Raw genomic sequence first — 11,196 nt, 5'->3', positions numbered from 1 at the left:
CCCACAGCACAGCATCCACTAATCTCTGCGCTCACATCTCTAAACCAACAACATAATACTAATACGATTAGATAAATTCATGAACAAAAGCTAAGTATAAAATAAAATGTTTAGGCCTGCCAGTGCTGACATGGACTGCATTAACGTTGCTTACTTGGCATGTTACACGCACACAATTGTATGAACGCTATTGGTGGGATTTAAAGTCAAAGATCACAGGCGCCAAACGTACATCCACTCCATCAAACGGCAGTTAGGCACAAGATTTTCAAATTTTTCCAAGCATTGCTTTGCTTACTTATTGGCATTGGACATCTCCAAGCTTTCATTATCTTAATCTCAAGCTCATGCAGCTGGTGCATGCATTTCTCCTGTGCCATCCAGAACTACTCTTTTATATATATTTTTTCTTTTCTGATCACTTTGTTTTCATCAATTTCTTCAAAAAATTTAGCTTGGAGAAGATTGATATGATCATGATTGGTGTTCAAAGGTTTTCCTTGTTTAATTTGCTCTGTTTGATCATTTTCTTGGCTGTGGTTTTGGGCCAAGAAAATGCTCAAACAATGAGAGATAAGGCATCGTTGCTTTCTTTCAAGACAGCGATTGTTTCGGACCCCCAGCATGTTTTAGAGGACTGGAATTCTTTGGGTGTTCATGTTTGTAATTGGTCAGGCATCAGGTGCAACAAGGGTAGAGACCAAGTTGTAGAGCTTGATCTTAGTGGAAGGTCTCTCAGGGGCCCCATTTCTCCGGCTCTTGCTAATCTTTCTTCCTTGTCCATTCTTGACTTGTCAAGAAACTTATTTGAAGGTCACATTCCAGGAGAAATAGGCTCTCTGTTTAACCTTAGACAGCTCAGCTTGTCTTCCAATCTTCTTGAAGGAAACATTGCTGCTGAACTTGGTTTTCTTCACAAATTAGTATATCTTGATTTGGGAAGCAACCGGCTCGAGGGTGAAATTCCAGGGACACTTTTCTGCAATCATTCTTCTTCTTCTTTGCAGTACATTGACCTCTCTAACAATTCTTTAAGCGGAAAAATCCCTTTAGCAGATGGCTGTAAGCTTAAACAGTTGAGGTTTCTTCTACTGTGGTCCAATCATCTTGTAGGTCAGGTTCCTGCAGCCCTTGCAAACTCCTCAGGACTGGAATGGCTTGATTTGGAGTCTAACATGCTTAGTGGGAAGTTGCCATTGGAGATTATACAGAAAATGCCACAATTACAGTACCTCTACTTGTCCTACAACGGCTTTGTGAGCCATAATGGTAACACTAACCTTGAACCTTTTTTAACTTCTTTAGTTAATGCCTCTAACTTTCAAGAGCTTGAATTAGCTGGAAATAATCTTGGGGGAGAGATACCTCCTATTATTGGTAATCTTTCTACCAATCTTGTACAAATTCATTTAGATGCTAATCTTCTTTATGGTTCAATTCCTCCTCAAATTTCAAACCTTGTCAATCTCACCCTGCTAAACTTGTCTAGTAACCTTTTGAATGGAACCATCCCACCCAAACTGTGCCAAATGACAAAGCTAGAAAGGGTGTATTTGTCCAACAATTCATTCTCTGGTGAGATTCCACCCGCTCTTGGCGACATTCCTCATTTAGGCCTTCTAGATTTATCGAAAAACAAGCTTTCTGGTTCAATTCCAGATAGTTTCGCAAACCTTTCCCAGTTAAGAAGGCTCTTGCTCTATGAGAACCAACTCTCAGGAACCATACCACCAAGTCTGGGAAAGTGCATCAATTTAGAGATTCTAGACCTTTCTCACAATCAAATTTCAGGGGTAATTCCTAGTGAAGTTGCAGGACTGAGGAGCTTGAAATTATACTTGAACCTGTCTAGTAATCACTTACATGGACCATTACCAATGGAGTTGAGCAAAATGGACATGGTGCTAGCAGTTGACCTATCTTCCAATAATCTTTCTGGCACAATCCCATCACAACTTGGGAGCTGCATTGCCATTGAGTACCTCAACCTTTCGGTAAATTCCTTAGAAGGACCTCTTCCGGTTTCAATAGGAAAGTTGCCTTATCTTCAAAAACTTGATGTATCTTCAAACCAATTGATTGGAGAAATACCAGAATCTCTGCAAGATTCTTTAACTCTGAAGAAAGTCAACTTCTCTTTCAACAACTTCCCTGGGAATGTGTCAAGCAAGGGGGCCTTTTCTTCACTCACCATAGACTCTTTCCTCGGAAATGTTGGTCTCTGTGGATCAATAAAAGGCCTGCCAAACTGCCGGAAAAAACATGCTCATCATTTGGCTATTCTGTCAATTCTCCTGTCATTACTTATCACTCCCATCTTTTGCATATTCGGTTACCCCCTCATGCACAGGTCAAAATTCCAAAGGCACTTGGCAATTTTTGACCATGGGGATTTGCGGGATGATGAAGAAGAAGAGAAGAAAGAACTCAAGTACCCAAGAATCTCATATGAGCAGCTCGTTGAAGCCACTGGTGGTTTCAGTGCTTCAAGCCTGATTGGTGCAGGCCGGTTTGGGCATGTCTATAAGGGTGTCCTTCAAGATAACTCAGTAATTGCTGTGAAGGTATTGGACTTGAAGACAGATGGAGAGATTTTAGGAAGCTTTAAAAGGGAATGCCAAGTCCTGAAGAGGACTAGGCACAGAAATTTGATTAGAATCATCACAGCTTGCAGTAGGCCGGATTTTAAGGCTCTTGTTCTGCCATTGATGTCAAACGGGAGCCTGGAGAGGCATCTTTACTCAAGCCATGGATTGAGCCATGGGTTGAACTTGATTCAGTTGGTGAGCATCTGCAATGATGTAGCTGAAGGAGTGGCCTATTTACACCATCATTCTCCTGTTAGAGTTGTACACTGTGATCTCAAACCAAGCAATATTCTACTAGATGATGACATGACGGCTTTGGTTACTGATTTTGGAATTGCAAGATTAGTGAAAGGCAGTGATGAGAATATTCCAACGAATGACTCAACATCCTTCAGTTCAGCAGATGGCTTGTTATGCGGATCCATTGGCTATATTGCTCCTGGTATGTACTTTTGTTTTCTGTCAGTGTTACTGCTAAAATGGTGATTTTACATTTCTAATATGTACCTATTTTCCTTCAATGACTTGACCAAATACAGAGTATGGGATGGGAAAATGCGCTTCTATTGAGGGAGACGTATTCAGTTTTGGGGTCCTTTTGTTAGAAATTGTTACAGGAAGGCGACCAACCGACGTCCTTTTTCATGAAGGTTCAAGCTTGCATGAATGGGTAAAAAGTCACTACCCCAGCAGGGTTGATTCTATAGTTCAACAAGCGATAGATAGGTGTGTCCCAGATTCAATGCCTAAGCAATATAACAAAATATGGTGGGATGTTGTTCTGGAGTTGATTGAGCTTGGCCTTATGTGCGCACAGTACAATCCTTCAATGAGACCAAGTATGCAAGATGTAGCTCATGAAATGGGTCGGGTGAAGGAATATATCTCCAATCCTTCATCACTGTTGATTGAAGAAGTTGGCCTTAAAGTTGATGCACTGTCTCTGGGATAGTGATGGAAGTAGTTTCATTGAATTTGAACCTTCATGTCTGATAATTGAATTCATTTGTTTGATTTTTATTTGCAATTTTTGGTTAAAGCAATTGGCAATTGTTTTCTTACTTGTTTTAACTTTTAACCATGTCTTATACTTATTCGACCGTATTATTATGCAACTCAGACTGCATTTCACTGCCTTCTCGTAACCTTTTGTCCGAGAGCTGACATGAGAATTCAGTAAAAAGTTATACTAAGCTAAGCATAAAGAAGAGTTTCTTTCACTAGTCAACAAACTAGTGCTTGCTTCATATCAGAACCATCCAAACACAGACTTTGTTGCTCAGTACTTCAATAATAGAACTAATTCATGTAATAAGATTGATATCCACAGTCCAAAAAGGCATTTAGTTCTCTTTTTGGCCTACCCTACTACTAATGCTTTCATACTTTCTTTCATCTGTTCAAATATTTTATTTAAAAACTTTACTGAGTCTGATGATTCGATATCCACTACTTGCAGCCTCTTCAATTGGATCACGTACCTCTCCTCCTCCTTGGCATTTCTGCATCTTATTCATACGTGTTAGAAATGCAGAACTTTTGTAGAACTGCAGGAACTCTTCACTTGATTGCAGATACTGTTGCAGAAGGTGAGAACTTCAGGCACTTTCGTTTAACTATAAATAAACGATGTGCTGGTCAGATATTAAAAGAAATGAAAAGAAGCTTTAGGGGTGGGTAGGTGCAAACGATGATAAAACACAGTGCTCGTTCCACTTGCAGTAAAGAATTACATGCCAAACTCTTCTTTGTGCATGAAAGGGGAAGGCCAATGTGACATGGTGCTCCAAGATGGTGACCTCCACAAGCAAATATTACTTCAAGCATCCATCTGTTTTTAGGTGATCTCCACAGAAAACTACCCCACTAATACTATGTGCAATGCAAGTGAAACTCCTGTCTCTTCATTATAAATTAACTCTTGAATCACTGCAAAACTCTTATTTTAAATTAAAATTTATTCTTGACTTACATATGCAATGCATAATCTAAACATTTGGAACTCAGCAATCTTTCAGTGAAAGTTAATCAAATGATGTAATCCTCAATAAGTTAATCAAATGATGTAATCCTCAAATGAAGAATCTCTATTTTACGTCCTTGATATAAAAGCAAGGGCGGAACCAGGAATTTTTTAACGGGTGGGCTAGCTAAAATTATTAGCTTAAAATTTAATGATTAATTTTTTTGGTACTTACAATTTCTGTAGTCTTTCTAGAAATAAAAGTAAACATTAAACCATATAAACCACGCTAGTTCATAGCTCCATAAACTAAATTTCAATAAGTTTTAACATAAACCAAATAGGGTTTAACATCATAGTGGATTGAACATCTAAAGCTTTTTACCTAGATTGACCTTAGTTCCTTCATGCATTCATATCATACATGAAAAATTGTTTTATGTAAAAATATTGACTAAGCATGAAAAATGGGTTTTCGGAATAATAATTTTCTCAAGATAATTTTTGGCGGCTTTTATTCCTCACACATCAAATAAGAAAACTTGATTTTATGGGATTTTAGTATGAAGTATATATTGACCTAATGAGCCATCATTTTTAGCCTAAATCGTATTTTGCACTAAAACCGATTTTTCATATTTTGATTTGGTGGGAATTTGATTTTCTAGTATTTTTATTTGAATCCAAATGTGGGGTACTTCCTTATTTACATTGTAAACTTAAGTCAATGGAGTAATATAAAAATAAATAAAAGTAAAATGACAAAGATTGAAAATATTGAAAATAAGTTAAATATATAAATATATTTTTTTTTCTTAAAAAACCACACTAGGCTACACCCCACTGTAGCCCTTAGGGCCAGTTTGGCATTGCTGTGCTGTGAAAATAATCGCTGTCAAATTTGCTGTGAGATAAATCAGCTGTGAGAGAAAGCAGTTTGGCGTTTGGTAAACTTTTTGTTAAGAGTGTTGTTGGTAATAATTCTTGCGTAATCAGAAAATAATTCCCGCATAATCATTAAACCTAGCGCCTCTTCGAAACTAATTCCCGCATAATCAGAAAATGAAAGCACTTCATTAGCTGCTTTCCCTTATAGCTTTCTCTCTTTTTACCAATAAGTGATTTTCTCATAGTTTACCAAACGGGCTGGGCTTCCCAAAATTTTTAAAAAATCACTTATTACCCCAAATAAGCAATGCCAAACTGGCACTTAGTGTGGTTCCGCCCTAATAAAAGTGCTTGCGAAAAAAAGTTAGTTTTTTGGTAACAAGTTATTCAGTTCCATGCGAAGAATTCGAACAAGTTAAGACTTACAAATCCATAAATCCAATATGCAACCTTCACAACTTCAACTTCCCTTCATCGATGGTTGGCACGTTGTGAAGAAATCTGGAGTTTTAAAATGAAAGATCTATATATGACTACATGCCTAAGAAAGCATTGCAATAAAGGTCAACAATACTGAAAATAGAATTAGTCCAATCACTTGTGTAATGTCCCAACACAAACTACTTTGGCAATATAAACATGGACCCTGTAAAGACAAGTCTCACGTTTTCTTTTTAAACTTTTTAGTAATTGTTCTTTTCACCACTGTGAAATCCTTCTTATGATCAAACAAGGTGACAAGATGAAAACATGCAAAATAAATGATGTTCCTTGGGGCAGTTCTGCTTGGTCTATACTATCTTCCTCCAACATATCATCCACTTTCATTAGCCCATGTGAGCAAAGAGATGAATGAATGGGCATATCTGCAATTTAGGTTATCTCCCTTCTATATCCTATCCTTGCTGTGCTAGGATCCCAACGATCTTGAAGGCATAACTTCTAAGTTAGAATTTTCGTCAAGATACTTAATCATTTGGGAGGAAATGAGATAACAAATAGACTATGGAATAGCCTCCTTTTTCTGAGTTCTTCTTGATCCTCATAGGAAAGCACCTCTTGCATTAAATTTCTCCCAATATACTAAATTCCCACGCGTTTTATTAATATCTTTCCACTATTAAAAGTTTATCACTCCAGTTTTCTGGAATTAAACATCAACTAGATTTCCTGGGAAATACTCCAGGCCATGGCATGCCTTGAAATCTGACCTAGTGGTTATGTATGCTCAAAATGAGACACTGTCTTCTACGACCTAATTGCGGTCACTATTACATGATTACTCTTTCATGGAAACACTCCCTATTGCAGAGTTGGTTTTAATCTCATGAAGATTGTATAGAAAACAAAAGGAGGTAGGGAGATTTCTGCCGGAAATTCTGATACACCAAGGGCACTCAACTGATTTCCGTTATGATCTGATTATAAACAATAAGACAATACTCTAATGTTGAATGTATGCAGAAGCTTTCTTGCAGTTATGCTCAAAAGTTGAATGTGTCATGTAACCTTTTTTTTATGGAGGGAAAATGTAAAACATGGTATCTATGTTGAGAAAGAACTCCTGATATCACTTACAACCTGCATCTCAATTTCAAAATAATAAAATGTACATGAAAGCATTCCTTGTACAATCCTAATTCGGAAGAAAGATTTGTTTGTACTGTAGTAAGACTCAATGTACAGATTGAAAATTTTACAATGTATTAGGAGCTATACAAATCAAATCAAAGAATCTAATTTATTAGTTCACACCACCCACTGGAGAAGAAAAGGTCAAAGATAATCTTACGGAATCCTTTCTGCATAGCACCTTTAAAACTGATGATGCATGAAGTTCATCAGCGACACTGAATTGCTTGGTCAAAGCCAAAAGTGTAGCATTGCCTGTTCCATAAAATTGAGATTTGGGAATAAGTAATCAAACTTTGCATTCAAGGTGAACCAACATTCCAGCTTATACTTTGCAAGCCATGCTCAAAGACCCTCACAACTAAAAGTGTATGTGCATGTGTATCACAGTCCACAGCAGAGAGAGAGAGAGAGAGAGAGAGAGAGAGAGAGAGAGAGAGTAAATACCCTAAGGAAAAAACAAGAAGGTCATACCTCCATAACAGAGTGCAAGGGCTCGTCATCCTGCCGAGGGGGTTTCTTAGGCTTCCAACTACGCATTTCAGACTGTATTAAATTAAGATGCTCATGTATCTCCTGAAACAGCTTCAACTCCTCTTCTCCTGCATGACTAATTTCTTGCCTTATATTATTTCTCTCTCCCTCAAGCTGCTCTATTCTCCTCCAAAGCTGTTGAAATTTGGCTTGCTGAGATTCAGTAACCCCAGCCAATCTCTCCCTCAAATTAGAGTCAGCAGTACTTATTCCATCTCTTGGTTTAAATATTTTATTCTCTTGCTTCTTGCAATGCAAAATTTTCCTTACCCTGTCTGTTTCATCTTTAGCATATATTTCACTGGTCTCATCCAACACCAAATCTGGCTTTCCCAGCCTGTTCTCGACTTCCACAGTCAACTTACTAAGTTCTTTCTTCTCACCTTCACAAGCTTTAGTATTCTCATAACTTTGTGGGACTTCAAAAACATCATGGACGCTTGAGGAGCATGAAGGACTAGCAATTGCCTCCCTTTCCTGTAGAATCCCACTTTGCTTAAGCTTATCCAAACTGGCAATAATTTCTTCGCTTGTTGGGTTACGCGATGTGTTTATGCTTACTTTTGGAACTGGGGGTAATGAACAAGTCCTGGACGGACCCTTCAAGAGTAAAGATTTCTCCCTACCATAGTCTTTACAATCTGATATCTCTTTCACTCGTGCATCTAACTTCTTAATCTGCTCCCAGATTGTATTCATGTTCCCACCTGCATAATTTATTGATTTCTTCTCTACATCTAAGCTCTGGAAATTGACTTCCTGGTCCACCTTTTTCTCTGCTTTTTTTGTAACACATTCTGGCTTAGGGATCATGGGTCTGTCTCTTTCTCTTTCTCTTTCTCTTTCTCTTTCTCTGTCTCTGTCTCTGTCTCTGTCTCTGTCTCTGTCTCTTTCTTTATCCATAGTGCTTTTCTTGTTGAGGAATTCCTTGAGTTCAAGTGGAGGCAGAGAGTTGATTCTTCTTATAGTCCCACTAACACCTGTTTCCGCATTGCCAAGATCACTTCTTTGAAACAACAAATTCTCTGGATATACATTTTCACCGGCACCTAATTCAGTGCTGCAACCCATGCTTAAAAGTTTGTACCTATAAGCCTGAAGTTGGAACTCAAGAGAAGCAATTTCCATTTCTTTCTGATAAATGAGATCTTCAAATATCGCAAGAGCTTCCTCAGCATGACATATCTTTTCCTCTGCCAATCTCTTATATTGACTTGCTTCCATCTTCATGGCAGACTTTTCTCCTTGCAGGCGCAGTATCATGGATAGAGCTTCATCAGCTGCAGTAGATGATGCTTCTCTTTCCTGATCCAGTTCAGAGTAAAGCTTTTGCAATAGTTGTTGTTGAGCATAAAGAGCTTCAGTTAGGGCTGTTATATCAGTTTCAGGCATCCCAGGCATACTACCCTCGGCCATCTCAGTTAATAGAGGAGAAATCAGACTGGATTCTAGGAACAAAACAAGTGCAAATTCATCAGCTATTCAGAATTACCATTATCTTCTTCAAGATTCACGTAGCAAATAGTGAAATTGAATCAATCATATGCCACAGGAACAATGAGATAGACACTAGTGCCTAGATAAAGTGAATACAACTCCAGTTAATTTTCCTAATCCAAGAACCTGATTTCCACTCACAAAAAAAAAAAAAAAAAATACCTGATGGTTGTGCAGAAGAAGGCCTAAACTTGATCCTCAGAACAAAACGCAGTTGAGAAAAATCACTGCAGAAAGAATCAAACCTGTCAAGTTTTTATTTTTTCTGCTACAAGAAGAAGAAGAAGAAGAAGAAAATAAAAAAGAATTAGAAAACAAATTACATGAAACTTGTTTCTCCGGAACAATGAATTAAGAAGATACCAGAAATGGACAATTCTATGGTTTACAAAATGGAATGAAACCCATTCATGCTTTTCTCTTATGGAAGAGGCATAAAAACAAATCCAACTTTTTCTGATGTGCACTCAATGACAAAATAGGAAGCAGCAAAGAAATATCGCGAGTGCTTATAGCTTCCCAGGTTTTAAATTCTTCATTCATTTTTTAATTTTTTAATTTTGTTTATGGAAAATACAGAAAAGGCTAAGGTATACATACCAAAAATGAATGTTCGTGTTTGCCAGCAACAGCTTGGCGCTTGTTTTGGCTTCCTTATAAAGCAGCAGCATTCATTTTGAAATATCTGAAACAGAAAGGCATTGAATTGAATGAATAGGTTAAGAAACAAAACTGCCCTTTGCCTCCTTGTAACCACGAAGGTGGTGGATGCTTGATACATGACATTGCCAGAGACAATCTCTTTTCTACCAACCAAATACTGAGATCAATCGAAACGAGGTCGTTCTTACCTTTTTGTCCCTATAAAAACATATCCTGCCCGATTAGAGCTCCAATTTGTCCACCAATCAATCACTGTCTCCTCAATAGACTAAAATCCAATTGTATTAATCATAGCAAGGTGGGCCCCCACTTCTTGCTTTTGCCCCGCAACCGTCATTAAAAGGGTCCTTTCGATTTTTCAAAAAGTCGTTAGTAGCTAGTTTAACGGCTACAAATTAGAATACATGGGCCAGCAGGCGAGGCAGGAGGTCTTCTTCTTCTTCTTCTTCTTCTTTTGGCGACTACACACCGACCATCTCATATATGTTACATATATATATACGAAAAATAGATTACTTAAATAGGTTGGTCAACTCAGTTTTCTTTCCCGTATAAAAAAAAAAACTCAGTTTTCTTTCTTATTGTATCCCCTATTGGGTAAATCCTTATCTCCCTTCCCATCTGGATGGATCATGGAGGGGTCAACTATGCTATTTTAACAATCATGATTTATCAGAATCCAATGGGCACGATGGTAATAGTAAACACACCCTGGATCTTCATTTCACATTGTATCGATTCTTTTATCGCCCTGGAATTTTAGTACATGTGATGTGACACTTAAAATTTTAAATCTCAAGTTTAGTCTAAGTCCATACAGGGAAAATAAATGATAAAAATAGCTTCTTGTACGTGGTCCAGTACGTTTTTTTTGTCTTTCTTCTCAGTTTTATTGGTTATGCACATGATACAGCCATGATACCTGCCTGCATCATGCTATTCTTATTACGTAGGACATGTTACATTAAGGATGGCTGGATGGGATTATACTCTCTTTTTTCATATTTAATTTACGCAAAAGTAATTAGCAAAGAAAAGAAAGAAGCACAGGCGTGCTTGACATTTTCATTAATGGCCAACAAAGTATAAAGAAAAAAGGGCAATAATAATTCAAGAATAAGCATGGCCCAGAATAAATTCATTATGGCGGGCTTCATTCCGATCCAGATTCCAGTTGGTCTTACAGTTACTTTAACCCACTCACTGATAAAGTACTAGGATTTAGTATAAGAGAGAGACGTTAAGCCAAAGACAATTTTTTTTTTATACAAGAGATATTGGGAGGGGGACTCGAACCCAGGACCACAGACTCTTAACCACTTTGCTAAGCCTTGCTTAAGCCAAATCTTATGAAAGGAAGAAAAAGGATACACGAACAGAAATGATTCAAGAAGAAGAATATCTAATCAGCATGGTTAGCTTTATCTGAAT

At 37.7% G+C, this 11,196-nt stretch overlaps 2 protein-coding genes across 5 annotated transcripts; one reads left to right on the top strand and one right to left on the bottom strand.

Moving 5' to 3' along the window:
• Window positions 1-470: 470 nt before the first annotated feature.
• Window positions 471-3,614, top strand: LOC110756893 (Leucine-rich receptor-like protein kinase family protein). The gene is made up of 2 exons (XM_021958378.2): window positions 471-3,030; window positions 3,128-3,614. Exons 1-2 carry the CDS (start codon window positions 471-473, stop codon window positions 3,538-3,540), a joined length of 2,973 nt encoding a protein of 990 aa, XP_021814070.2. The 3' UTR covers window positions 3,541-3,614.
• A 3,395-nt stretch (window positions 3,615-7,009) lies between these two features.
• Window positions 7,010-9,914, bottom strand: LOC110756913 (uncharacterized). Of its 4 annotated transcripts, none has more exons than XM_021958402.2 (4): window positions 9,703-9,871; window positions 9,265-9,329; window positions 7,546-9,053; window positions 7,010-7,326 (listed from the first exon to the last, which is right to left on the bottom strand). In XM_021958402.2, exons 1-4 carry the CDS (start codon window positions 9,771-9,773, stop codon window positions 7,303-7,305), a joined length of 1,668 nt encoding a protein of 555 aa, XP_021814094.2. In that variant the 5' UTR covers window positions 9,774-9,871; the 3' UTR covers window positions 7,010-7,302. The 4 variants fall into 4 exon arrangements, with proteins under 4 accessions (XP_021814094.2, XP_088112211.1, XP_088112210.1 ...); XM_088256085.1 differs by lacking the exon at window positions 9,703-9,871 and adding an exon at window positions 9,426-9,573 and having other exon boundaries at window positions 7,546-9,046; XM_088256084.1 differs by lacking the exon at window positions 9,703-9,871 and adding an exon at window positions 9,426-9,572.
• Between the last annotated feature and the right edge of the window lie 1,282 nt (window positions 9,915-11,196).

The sequence above is a fragment of the Prunus avium genome, chromosome 7 (assembly GCF_965620075.1).
Source record: "Prunus avium chromosome 7, drPruAviu1.hap1.1, whole genome shotgun sequence".
In the NCBI taxonomy this organism is placed as follows: Eukaryota; Viridiplantae; Streptophyta; class Magnoliopsida; order Rosales; family Rosaceae; genus Prunus; species Prunus avium.
Note: the sequence above shows the minus strand (reverse complement) of the source record. Positions and strands in the feature narration are given on the sequence as shown.

Bases quoted from the DNA above. Each gene is read 5' to 3' on its own strand.
- LOC110756913 (XM_088256083.1), bottom strand. From the start codon at position 9,883: ATGTATCAAGCATCCACCACCTTCGTGGTTACAAGGAGGCAAAGGGCA. The intron at 9,054-9,702 runs GTATGTATACCT...TTTTGTTCCTAG, and splicing joins AACACGAACATTCATTTTTG to AATCCAGTCTGATTTCTCCT. The intron at 7,327-7,545 runs GTATGACCTTCT...TTTATGGAACAG, and splicing joins CCTTGCACTCTGTTATGGAG to GCAATGCTACACTTTTGGCT.
- LOC110756893 (XM_021958378.2), top strand. From the start codon at position 471: ATGATCATGATTGGTGTTCAAAGGTTTTCCTTGTTTAATTTGCTCTGT. The intron at 3,031-3,127 runs GTATGTACTTTT...GACCAAATACAG, and splicing joins CATTGGCTATATTGCTCCTG to AGTATGGGATGGGAAAATGC.